Source organism: Spea bombifrons, chromosome 13 (genome assembly GCF_027358695.1).
Source record: "Spea bombifrons isolate aSpeBom1 chromosome 13, aSpeBom1.2.pri, whole genome shotgun sequence".
NCBI classification, from domain to species: Eukaryota; Metazoa; Chordata; class Amphibia; order Anura; family Pelobatidae; genus Spea; species Spea bombifrons.
Window position 1 is genome coordinate 25,745,187 of NC_071099.1, and position 11,395 is coordinate 25,756,581.

The 11,395-nt window shown below is 43.7% G+C and overlaps 1 protein-coding gene across 1 annotated transcript; it reads left to right on the forward strand.

The window, feature by feature from the left end:
- The first annotated feature begins 827 nt into the window (after positions 1 to 827).
- On the forward strand, positions 828 to 6,252 carry TEPSIN (TEPSIN adaptor related protein complex 4 accessory protein). The gene is made up of 13 exons (XM_053453365.1): positions 828 to 869; positions 1,592 to 1,664; positions 1,789 to 1,880; positions 1,967 to 2,060; positions 2,273 to 2,340; positions 2,772 to 2,850; positions 3,264 to 3,335; positions 3,522 to 3,716; positions 4,125 to 4,302; positions 4,456 to 4,569; positions 4,653 to 4,731; positions 4,936 to 5,070; positions 5,489 to 6,252. The coding sequence occupies exons 1-13, from the start codon at positions 834 to 836 to the stop codon at positions 5,954 to 5,956; spliced, it is 1,683 nt and encodes a 560-aa protein (XP_053309340.1). The 5' UTR covers positions 828 to 833; the 3' UTR covers positions 5,957 to 6,252.
- The last annotated feature ends 5,143 nt before the right edge of the window (positions 6,253 to 11,395 follow it).

Genomic DNA, 11,395 nt, shown 5'->3' on the forward strand with positions numbered 1-11,395 from the left:
ATAAATTATATATATGTATAATGTATATATAAAAAAAAAAACTTACAGCTTTTTGGAAACAGTCCTTAAGAGCTTCAAACTCCTTTGCACAAGCCCCCTTCGTCAGCTCATTTTTACCGGCTGCTTGCAGAGACACACATTTTCCATAATCTGCTGCCTGCAACACAAGCAATTATAGTTTGCTTACTTTTAAAAATAGTGGTAACTCCCCAGACTCAGAAAACACAGAAATTGAAAATAAATTGCACTTTAAGCTTAAAAGGCGATTTTAGCGCTTAGAAAGTGAGGTGTTATCACCATAGCAACCAACGGATAGTTCCTGCTTATTTGCCCAATTTTGTTTTACATTTTTGTGCTTTGGACACTTGGGGGTTATAAGAACATATGTATACACCTCTGCCTGAAAAGAGTTTAAAGGAATAATGTGTATATATTAGTGATATCACCTGCGAAATGCATGCAGCCCCCAATAATCCCCCGGTCTCAGCGCACTCTCACCGGAGCTCTGCACTGAACTAGAAGCTGCGGAAACCTCCCGAGCCGCCCCCGTCCGGGAGCAGCCGCCTTTCCACTCATAATAACGCCGACTGCAACCTTTAGACGGGCGCCGCCATGTTGAAAGCTCCACCATGACTTCCGCCAGGGAGTAAGCAAGCAAGCTCCTATTGGCCACTTTCCACGTGCCCATGACGTACAGTCGCCATTGGCTGAATTGACTTAGCGTTCACTATGATTGGTCGGTGGGGGACTAGCACTGGTCGTGATTGGTGGGTTAAGGTTCCGGCTGTCAGTGGCGCTTCCTCACTGTTAGTAGCTGTTTGTGTTTGAAGAATATGGCAGTGCTGGAGAGACTGGCATTCCTGCACCAGGTGAGTGTGAGTGTGAGTGTGAGTGAAGGGCACTCACTGAGAACTCTGTATGACTCAAAGCTTGTTTCTGAAAGAGAAGCTGTGTTTAGACTATAACCCCCATGACCGGCAGCCACTTCTGCCAGACCCAAGCCCTCCTGCCAGGGATCTACTTTGGAACTCTTCTCCTCAATCTATAGAAATATGATTCGATGTATGGCTGAGACTGATGGGAGTCATACCCCCAATTAACTAAATTTTCATTCAATGACGAGTATGTTTAAGAACGTAACGCCCGTTCACACGATCAGCACCAATCAGAATAGGTCTTGGGGACTTTATTCGCTAAACGTGGATTTTCCTGAGTACTAAATACACATTCTGTATACGGCTTTATGTGGCGTCACCGAAGTTCAGTTGTTTATGTCAGATTTCATACGTAGTGCTTATAACTATTAATTAACATTCTGGGTTAACGAGTCACCCAAACTCACATATGCATGTGTCATATATATACGGCATATGTATATACTTTATATTAGTATAGTATTGTTTAGATTTTCCATCGGTGGTACTCAGTGCCTAGATGTCTATGTATAACATACATATATACAATATACGTGGCTCACTGTGTATGTGGGCCCCTAAAATCCTGCAGTGGCCCTTGCCAGGGACCCGAGGAAGTAGCCTAAGCTGCCTTGTATTGGGTTCTGAGTTTTTATGTGTAATATTCTGTTCTCCAGATCCCTTTGCTGTTAAAAGGAACGTCTGATGATAACACTCCTTGCCCGGGGTACCTGTATGAAGAAATTGCTAGTATCCTTTATAGAAATAAATGGGGTGCGTGGTGTTCGTTCGTAATCAGGGGAGAGAGGCGGGTGTCCTGGTTTCTGGGGTAATATTATCCGTCTTTATGTGACCGCCATGACATCACACGCAGAGATTTCCCGCGAGTCTCCAGGAAGCTGCCAATGTCTGCTGGAATATCTTCTGAACCGGCTGCAGAGCAGCTCCTGTCACGTGAAGCTGAAGGTGGGTTCTGAGCCGAATCCACCGAAATTACCTGACCCTGGGGGACCACGAGCCCCACGCGTACTAACGCTCTCGTACCTTCCAAGGTGCTGAAAATTCTGCTGTCTCTCTGTACTCACGGATCAGCGCAGTTCGTCCGTGATCTCCGACGCAATGCCTCGTACATCCAGGAAGCAGCAGGTTGGTCTCTCCCTGCACCCACCAGTATGGCAATCTTTATTGCGTTTCTCCAGCGGTCGCACCACATGTCCGAGTCTCCGTATCGGCTGCAGGATGATGGGAGTTGTAGTTCTACAATAGCTGGAGACCCAAATAAGCTTACCCTTGGGTAGCGGGGAACGCAGTCTTGTAATGTTTCTTGCTGTCTCCTTATTCTTATTTCTTTCTTGCAGACGTAAGCGGACCCCCTGACCCTCTACATGGCGTCAGCTTGTATCAGAAGGTCCGAGCCACAGCACAGGTTAGTTTGCCCCTCTAGCGTAAGATTATGTCCTTCTCCTGAAAATGTGGGTTTCTGGCGCATTTGCGTTGTATATGTTGTGATGTTTATGGCTTTCACCTGTCATGTCATGCGTTAGCGGCCTTCCCACGTGGCCCAAATCATGATGTTTCCGTGACGATTCCAGGGGAACAAATAGCTACTTTTGCACAGCTATAATTATTAAATAATTTTTAATTTTTTAAGATTATCTCTTAGGACGAGAATATTACATCACCCGTATTTATAAAATTCCTTGTACTCGACGTGTATAAGAACCCCTCTCTGGTAGGGGTGCTAGAATCTATTCTTTTACAACTGCTACATGTTTCTATGGTAACGCAACAGTTGAGTCTGCAGTTATATCTTCACTTGATGACATCAAAACTTGGTTTCTCGTCCCTTATTTCTAGGAGGTTGTGGGCAGCTTGTTCTCTGATGTCTCGCCTCACCTTGTACCAGCAATATCGTCCAGAGAGAGGCCTCCCACAGGTAATTCTACTGATGGTAACCTACCCAACGAAGGAGCCATTTACTACCAATTTAATGGGGGCCGCTTAACGTTAGCCACAGTGTCGGAGATCGGCTGATCTGTAGGGGCAGGATTTACTTGTCCAGCGGATGAAAGCTGGAACAGCTGCCCCATTGCTGTCTGTACTTTTCCGGTTTTGACATCAGCAGCTTACAGACCCATTTTCCTGTAACGACTCAGACCTTAGTCAGTCGTTGGTCTCGTCTTAGATTCAGGAGCCATATGGCTGTCCCATGCGTGTTTAAATCCCATCACTGTGTTAACCTCTACCACTTCTGCTGGTAGACTGTTCCATGTCCAATGTGTTTATTATGTCTCCTGATTCAGCACTATGCTCTTTGTACATAAAAAGATTTTCTCCGTGTTCCTCTAGGGATGGGGTCTCAGGCTTCACACCCCCAAGCTCTTCAGGGGTTTGGGTATTCCAAGGAAAAGCAAAGTCTGGGTAAGACAAGTAACACTGCAGTTTGGATCCTGCTTCTTTCCATCCGTGTTTTCTCCGTCCCACCATCTTGTAGACGTTTCTTCTTTACTTTTAGACAAGTTCTCATTCCTTTTCCATTTTCATTCCTCCTCCTGCATGGTCTCTCTGGAAATATCTAATTCTAAATCCCTGCCACCCCGGTGTCAGGTGCCTCCGGAGACACCCTACTTGGTGGCATACAGCGGACTGCTGTGGCTGTGAGCCATGCTGTGATGGTCGGAACTGGGTCGCCTTCTCCGCGCCTCACCGATGAGACGAATGACTCGTACAAGCCGGTGGCCGTCCCTGCTGGTGAGTGGCGCCCTCCTGTGGGGAAGACGGCTGCTGCACATGGTTCCAGAGGTGAGTGCTTGCCGTGTCAGCCTAATAAAACATTATCGTGATCATCACATAATTCATGTTTTAAGAACTGACATTCCACAGCTGTGTCCAACATTCTAATAGTGGGTAATCATTTTTATTAATATATTTTTAATAATAAAAAAATAATCTCCAACTCCAAGCACTATTCTAAATAAGCACTGGTTTGATCAGTGGTAGCACACGGTGTGATGTCACGGATGTTGAGGCACATCGTGATGTCACGTCCCATTGATCGGCAGATGACAAGCAACCCCGTAAAAGGGAAGGTAGGGGAGCTGCCCTTGGTCCTCCCGTCACTGAGAACAGGGTGATCATGCTGGTTGACTGAAATAAAGAGCTGATGTTACTTAACGGCTAAGCGTGTCTCTCGCCTGTCTCCGCTTCCAGTTTGCCATCGCTCAGGGGTTCCTGGGGGTGGATGGGATGAGAGTGACAGCGGACACAGCTCTCAGGAGTCCTCGCAGGGAAAGTCTCCGTGTAGCCAGTCCTCCGAAGCCGGCAGCAAATCCGGCAGCGATGGCCAATCGCGTGGAAGCAACAGAGAGAACTCTGAGATGACCGAAAGGTACAGAATACGCAATGTGTCAATCTTATTCACTAATTGTATATTGTTATTTCCGATCTTCACTTTCCCCTTATTGTAACAGCGCTACGGAATATGCTGGCGCTCTGTAAATAAACGTAATGATGGGTCCGATAGCCTTTTCTGCCCTTACAGAGCGGAACCAGCGCACCCGGGCGATTGTCTGCAGGAGGCACAGCTGGTCTTAGGTGTAAGCAGAGGCAACAAAGTGTTTCTTACCCAAGAGGAGGTGCAGCAGTTTGTCAGAGGGTAAGTGACCTTCTCCCGGATCATATATCCGTACGTGGTTTTTTTTTCGGAATAACCGCTCATAGTTCTTGTTTCCGTTCCAGGTGTTCTCTGCTGAACTGTGAAGTAGTATTCGAGATGTTAAACCATTCGCTCGCGGATGACAATGAGTGCGTCAAGATGGTGAGAAGTAGAAATTTTAGGTCCCTGGGCTACATTTTTAGGTTAGAAAAAGCCCGGTATCTATCCATGAAGTGAGGGACCTCCAAGAAGGTCTTCTGCACGTGAGGCGAAGGGCTTCTGAGCAGCAGTTTACGTTATGGGCTTCGTTGTGGCCGATAAACAAAGCAAAAAAATAAACTAACATGGTTTTCTATGTTTCTACAGCGCTCCTTGTGTGCCATATCTTCTCTTATGACCTCTGACCTCCTGTCTCATGACCACATGTTTTCTGTGGTCAGGCGGAACCTACAGAAGCTGAGCGAGGGCTCTCCAGGACCTGTGACCGACAAGGCGACCAAGGTAAAAAAAAACAAAAAAAAAACATGCCTTATTCATTAATTCTCATGTCAAAAAAACCTATGCAGCCCGACTTTCCTACCACTCATCAGACTGGTCTTATAACAGTAAAGGACAATCACGTCTCTTGAAAGTGATGACAGTGGATTGTGGGAATTGTAGTTGGCAGCAGCTGGCATCCCTGAGGTTGTCTTTACCCTTCCGGCCCTTACCGATTGGTGGAAGATGTCACAAGGGTGCGTGACGGGTTTATCTCGATAGCCACCGATGTAATTGTACAGTAATGAGGAGTATTCTTTTGGTTGCTATGGGGATAAGACCACTTTAAAAAAAAAAAAAAAAAAGTGTTGTAGGAGGTGGAGAAGCTTCCCATGTTAATCACAAAAGTCATTACTTCCAATTCTTTGTTCTCTTTTTCTAGATTCTGCGGCAATTTGAGGCACTTACCCAGCATTCTAATCCGCGAAAGGCTCTGAGCCACGTCTCGTCGGTGTCCTCATCGCTGCCCTGCCAACTGGATCTATTGAGTGACGTTAACCCTCAGCCGGGGAAGGAGGATATATTGAAGCCATTGAGTGTCCCGTCTTCACCCACCCCTGCGTCAGACACACTACACCCAGTCGCTTGCTCTTCAGACCTGAATGGGGTCAGTAGGAGAACAGACAAAGAGGGAGACGCGAGCGATCGCCCGGTAGTGGCTGGGCACAAGGAGGGCCGTGTGTCCCTTTTTGATGGCATGGAGATAATTAACCCTTTGAAAAACTCTGACCGCATGGTAATTACCCAAGCAGCTGCAGTTACTACCACCGAAAACCCCGACACGCCAACAACCGAGGACATTGGATCCAAGCCACGTTTACAATCCGTGTTCTCTTTCCTGAACTTTTGAGCATCAGGATCTGTTGAATTTTTACCGTACTTCTCCTCCCACCAAGAACAGCCTCACTTTGCTCTGCTACTTAACCGAAAATGTATATTTTTAACAACTGCTTGATTTAAGAGTCACTGGGGATGGTGGGAGTGGACGTAACAGCTCCTTGGTGTCCCTTTTATTTATATTTTTCAGGTTATTTAATAACAAGTTATGTATCCTAGGAAGAAATGTTTGTTTTGAATGATTGTATGCTTGGCATTGATGCATCATGCTCTGAGATATTGTAAAATAAAATATTAAGGGTTATGGAACTGTTGCCATGGAAATTAAATGATAAACAGTGTATAGAAATTGCATTTAGTGTTGGCCGATAGTAATTAACAGGTTTTTACTGAAACGTTCTGGAATGGAACTTTGCCAGCAGACAATATGATCCCAGCAGGACCTGTCCAAGAGTGGTAGTCTTTGAATAAGAGGTCACCACAGATCTGACGTGAGGTCTTTCCATTGGTGGTCTTTCCATTAAATATGGGGTAGGGACTGGCGAATGGAAACAGTTTATATTGGGTCTGCAAATAGCAAGAATTGTAGCTGCCGACTGTCCTAACTTCATGGATAAAGTCAAGCCCCCATCAGTCGTTGACCTTCCGTCCAACAAGACACGGCTATGTGGATGCTTGCACTGGTAACCACCTGAGCGAGTGTTTTCTGGGGGTGGATGAAAGAGGGGTAATACTAGGGGCAGATTCATGTATATTGACAGGGTGTATTTCATGCTTTTCTTTGGGTTGTTATGTAGTTGCCCCGACATCCTCCTCGCCCGTAGACGACGGTCATTGAAGTATATCAATAAATACCTAATAAATGCTTTTGGGGGGGGAGTACCATAAATATTTTGACGGTAAATTACATTGTTTCTAATTCTTCCAAACGAGGTTTTACCGGTAGGCGGATAAACCAAGATGTAATAATTATCAATATACGTAGAAAGCTACAGCTAAGATCCTTCATGATGTGCTTGTAGCAGAGGCAAATTGTCCTTGGAATTTATTGTTGTATTTGCTAAGTAAATGTAAAAAAATTATCTAGAAATGTTTTTATTGCCATATAAGGGAAAAATAAAAAAACGATAAGGGATTGCAATCAGGGGCGTACCTAGAGTATTTGGCACCCGGGGCGGATCTTGTAAGTGGCACCCCCCCCCCAAATGTAAAGACATCTACAAAATTATGTTGGCAAGAATATTTATTGCACCAATTTGTAAACTGTATGTCAACTGTAAGCAACAAGAAATCTGAAAAAATAAATTAATAACTTATAAGTAAAATAAATATGTTTAAATAACATTTACTGAACATATAATAGTGCTTTCTTTAACCCCTTCAGGACCGGGATTTTTAAGCTAGGGTGTCGCTAAAGGACCGGAGCCGTTTTTGTGTTTTTGCCATGTCTTTCTTCAACTGTAATTTTTCTCTTATCAAGTGGTGCACCCACACAAATCATATATTGTTTTTTTCAGCACAAGTAGGGCTTTCATTTGAAACCATTTTAAGCTGGGTAGTACATTGTTTTATTTGAAATAAACTGGAAAAAGTGGGGAAAAAATAAAAAAAACGCATTTTTTTACAGTTTTGTATACATACAAATTGTACACACATTGAACCAATGGGAAAAAATTATCCCAAATATATTCATTAAGTTGTCCTGATTTGGAAACCACCCAACATGGCCAGGATTTTTATCTATTTTGACCAGTATAGGGCAAATATTGCAAGGCATGCATTACGTTTTTGAAATGTAATTTTTTTCAAATTTGGCATGGTAGTTTAATAACTGCAATAGTTGTCACAGATACTGATTATCCCCCCAAAATTATATGTTTATGAACAGTAGATAAGTCAAGGTGTACAACTAGGGTCATTTTGACACTTTTCAAACAGGGATTTTATCGCCAATTGCTGCCAAATTTTGAGGTATTTTTATATTTTTTTGGTTTTTTTGCATATGTTGCAATGTTGCTTTAGATTTTATATTATATTTTGTATAGAATATGTGCAACTGCAGAAAAAAACACCAAATTGTGTTCACCAACATCCCCCGGTTCCAACAAGGCCTCACATGCATGGTTCATGCAATTTTTGAGGAAGCTATGAGGGCAAAACTAGAACATGCGCATTTTCTTTTTCACATTTGGAATTTTCAGAAATTGGTTTCCTGGGCCCATATCCCATTTGGGACATTTTGGAAAACCCCCAATGTAAATTACCCCATAAAAGTATATATTTATGAACAGTAGACAAGTCAAGGTGTTCAACCAGGGTAGTTTTGACAGTTTTCAGTTAGCCATTTCTTCACTGATGTCTGCCAAACTTCACAGGGAAATTATTTTATTTTTTTTAACGCATACATTTCAATGTTGCACTGAATTTCTTGCACACCATAAGTGCAACAGTGGAAGAAAACACCACATTTTGTTCACCAACATCCCATGAGTCCAACAAGGCCTCACATGCATGGTTCATGCCTTTTTTGAGGAAGCTATGAGGGCAAAACTGGAACATGTGCATTTACATTTTTTTAAATATTTTTTTTTTTTATCAGATTACTTGTAAGTGACAGGTTTAGGCCGATGACATCAATCAGGGAGACCGATCAATAATCAGCGACTTAAAATGTCACCGACAAGTGATCAGGTAATAATTATGATTTTTCAATTTGTGTTTTTTCATAATTACCCTAGATGACCCCTCTCTCTTTGTAGAGCAGGGTCATCCGTGGGCTGCCATAATGATCCGATCACTCCTATTCGCCAGGAGCGATCTGATCAGCCCAGCATTTGACCTGGAAGCACCCTGGACTTTCAGGTCAGTGTTGTTATTTTTTTTTATTATTATTATTATTTTATTAATTTTTTTAAATTAATTTATTTTTTAATTTTTTGTTATTATTATTTTTTACATTTTTTTTAACTCTTTCAATGCTGATGCTCCATTGAAGCACAGCATTGACTGGTATTTAGTCCCCACAAGCTTGTGGGGACTAATATTAACCCTTGCAATGCTGCGATGGGGGTCATACACAATCGCAGCATTGAAGGGGTTAATTGAGGAAGAGGGGGGTAGGGGTTAACTGAGGAAGGGTGAGGGTGGGGGGGGCTGGTCTCCACACTCATGTGGAGACCAAAGAACCCTGTCTCCCTGTCCCTGAAGCTGCCTCTGGCAGCTGGGACACAATCTCCAACAGACTGGAGATTGTAGGGGAGGAATCTCTCTGATCAGTCCTACAGGACTGATCAGAGGACTTCTGGGGGCTCGTTTTTGCTGTTGCTGGTCTGCCTGGGTTCCCAGGCAGACCACCAGCAGCAGAGCCCCCCACCAAAACGGGAATTAACCCCTTCAATGCCGCGATTGCGGCATTCAATGCCGCGATCGCGGCATTGAAGGGGTTAACACTGCACTGACGCTCTCATGGAGCGATCAGGCAGCAGGGGGGTGTTGGATCAGGTCCCCACACTTGTGTGGGGACCCATTCAACACCCCCCCCGCCTTCCCTGAAGCTGCCTGTGGCAGCTGAAACCGCGATTGCAGATTTTTCTGCAATCGCTGTTTCTGCCTACAAAATCACTCCGTGGGAGTGATCGTAGGCTTGGGGGCGGGTTTAGACAGGCTGTGCTGTCTGCCCAGGACTCCTGGGCAGACAGCAGCAGCAGCAGCGCCTCCACGATCACCGCGATCGTGGTGATGTGGGGGGCGTTTTTTGGAGGAGACGTACCTGGTACGTCCCGGTCTACCGGTGACCAGTAACCAGGAAGCACCAGGTACGTCCCGGTGCTGAAGGGGTTAATAACCCCCCAAAAAAACCAACAAACACAACAAGTTTCTAAGAAGACCTAACAAATGAGTGACAAACATTACAAATTAAGTACTGGCTAAGCAGCTAAAGACACTATAAACTAAAAAAAATTCTGATATTATAATCCGGAGTCACCATAACATTGTTCTCTTTTCATTTGAGCATTTGCATATATAGTGGTGTTGCCATGTCGACTCATGATTATATATACCATATGAACCAGACACTGACTCTGGTATAGCATGACACCTATCACTATATACTGAGCCAGGCAGTGACGGTGGTACAGCATAATGCCTATCACTCTATACTGAGACAGACATTGACGGTGGTGCAGCTTAAGTAATTTCATTATATATTGAGGCAAACATTACAGTGAAACAGCATAACTCCTATCACTATACACTGAGCCAGATACTACAGTGGAACAGCATAACACCTATCACTATAACTGAGCCAGATATTGATGGTGGTACAGCATAGCCGCTATCTTTATATACTGAGCTAGACACTTATAGTAGTACAACATAACTATCATTATACACTGAGGCAGACATTGACAGTTGTGCAGCACAACTGCTATCATTATATTACATAACTGTTTCCATTATATACTGAGGCACGCGCTGACGGTGGTACAACATAACTGTTATTATATACTGAGGCCCACATTGCCGGTGATACAGGATAACAACTATCACTTTATACTGAGCACACATTGACAGTGGGGCAGCGTAATCCATATCACTATACATTGAGCCTGACATTTACAATAATGCAGCATAACCCATATCACTATATACAAAGCCATTGATGTGGTGTAGGCCTACCACTTCAGTGTCTGGCTTAGTATATAGTGGTAGGGGTTATGCTGCATTATTGTAAATGTCTAGATCGATGTATAGTGATAGGGATTATGTTGTACTGCCCTCAACTGCAGATCAGGGGAAGACTGTGAGAGTCAGTACAGCCTTCCCTTCTTCTGACTGCACCGTGACATTGGGAGGTCCTCTCCCCGTAATCATCCCCAAAGTCCATTTGTCCCCTACGTCACTAAACCACAACTCTCTTTTAATTACTCCCTGTAGTTCAGGTATAGATCAAATAAACAACACATGGAAACAGCACGTGCAACTGAATAAGACATAAATATCCTGTATTTACAGGTATACATAAATAATGTATGGAAACATAGCATTGCAGGTATAAATCAACAGAACACACAAACCCAGCATTGCAGGTATAGATCAACTGGAAATCACTCAGCACTGAAAGTATAGATCAAATAAACAACACATGGAAACAGCACCCCAGGTATTGATCAACTGAATAAGACATACAAATCCTGTATTTGCTGGTAAACATAAATAATGTATAGAAACATAGCATAGCAGATATAGACCAACACATTAACACACAAACCCAGCTTTTCAGGTATTGATCAATTGGAATTCACATAAAAACTCAGCATTAAAGTTATAGATAAAACACCCTAAATTACAGGCATAGATCACAGATTGCACACCCCAAAGCCAGCGTCCACATTGCCCACATAGAACCTGACCAGCACCCTGCGGTGGGGGTGCAAGGCCTCGGTCTCCC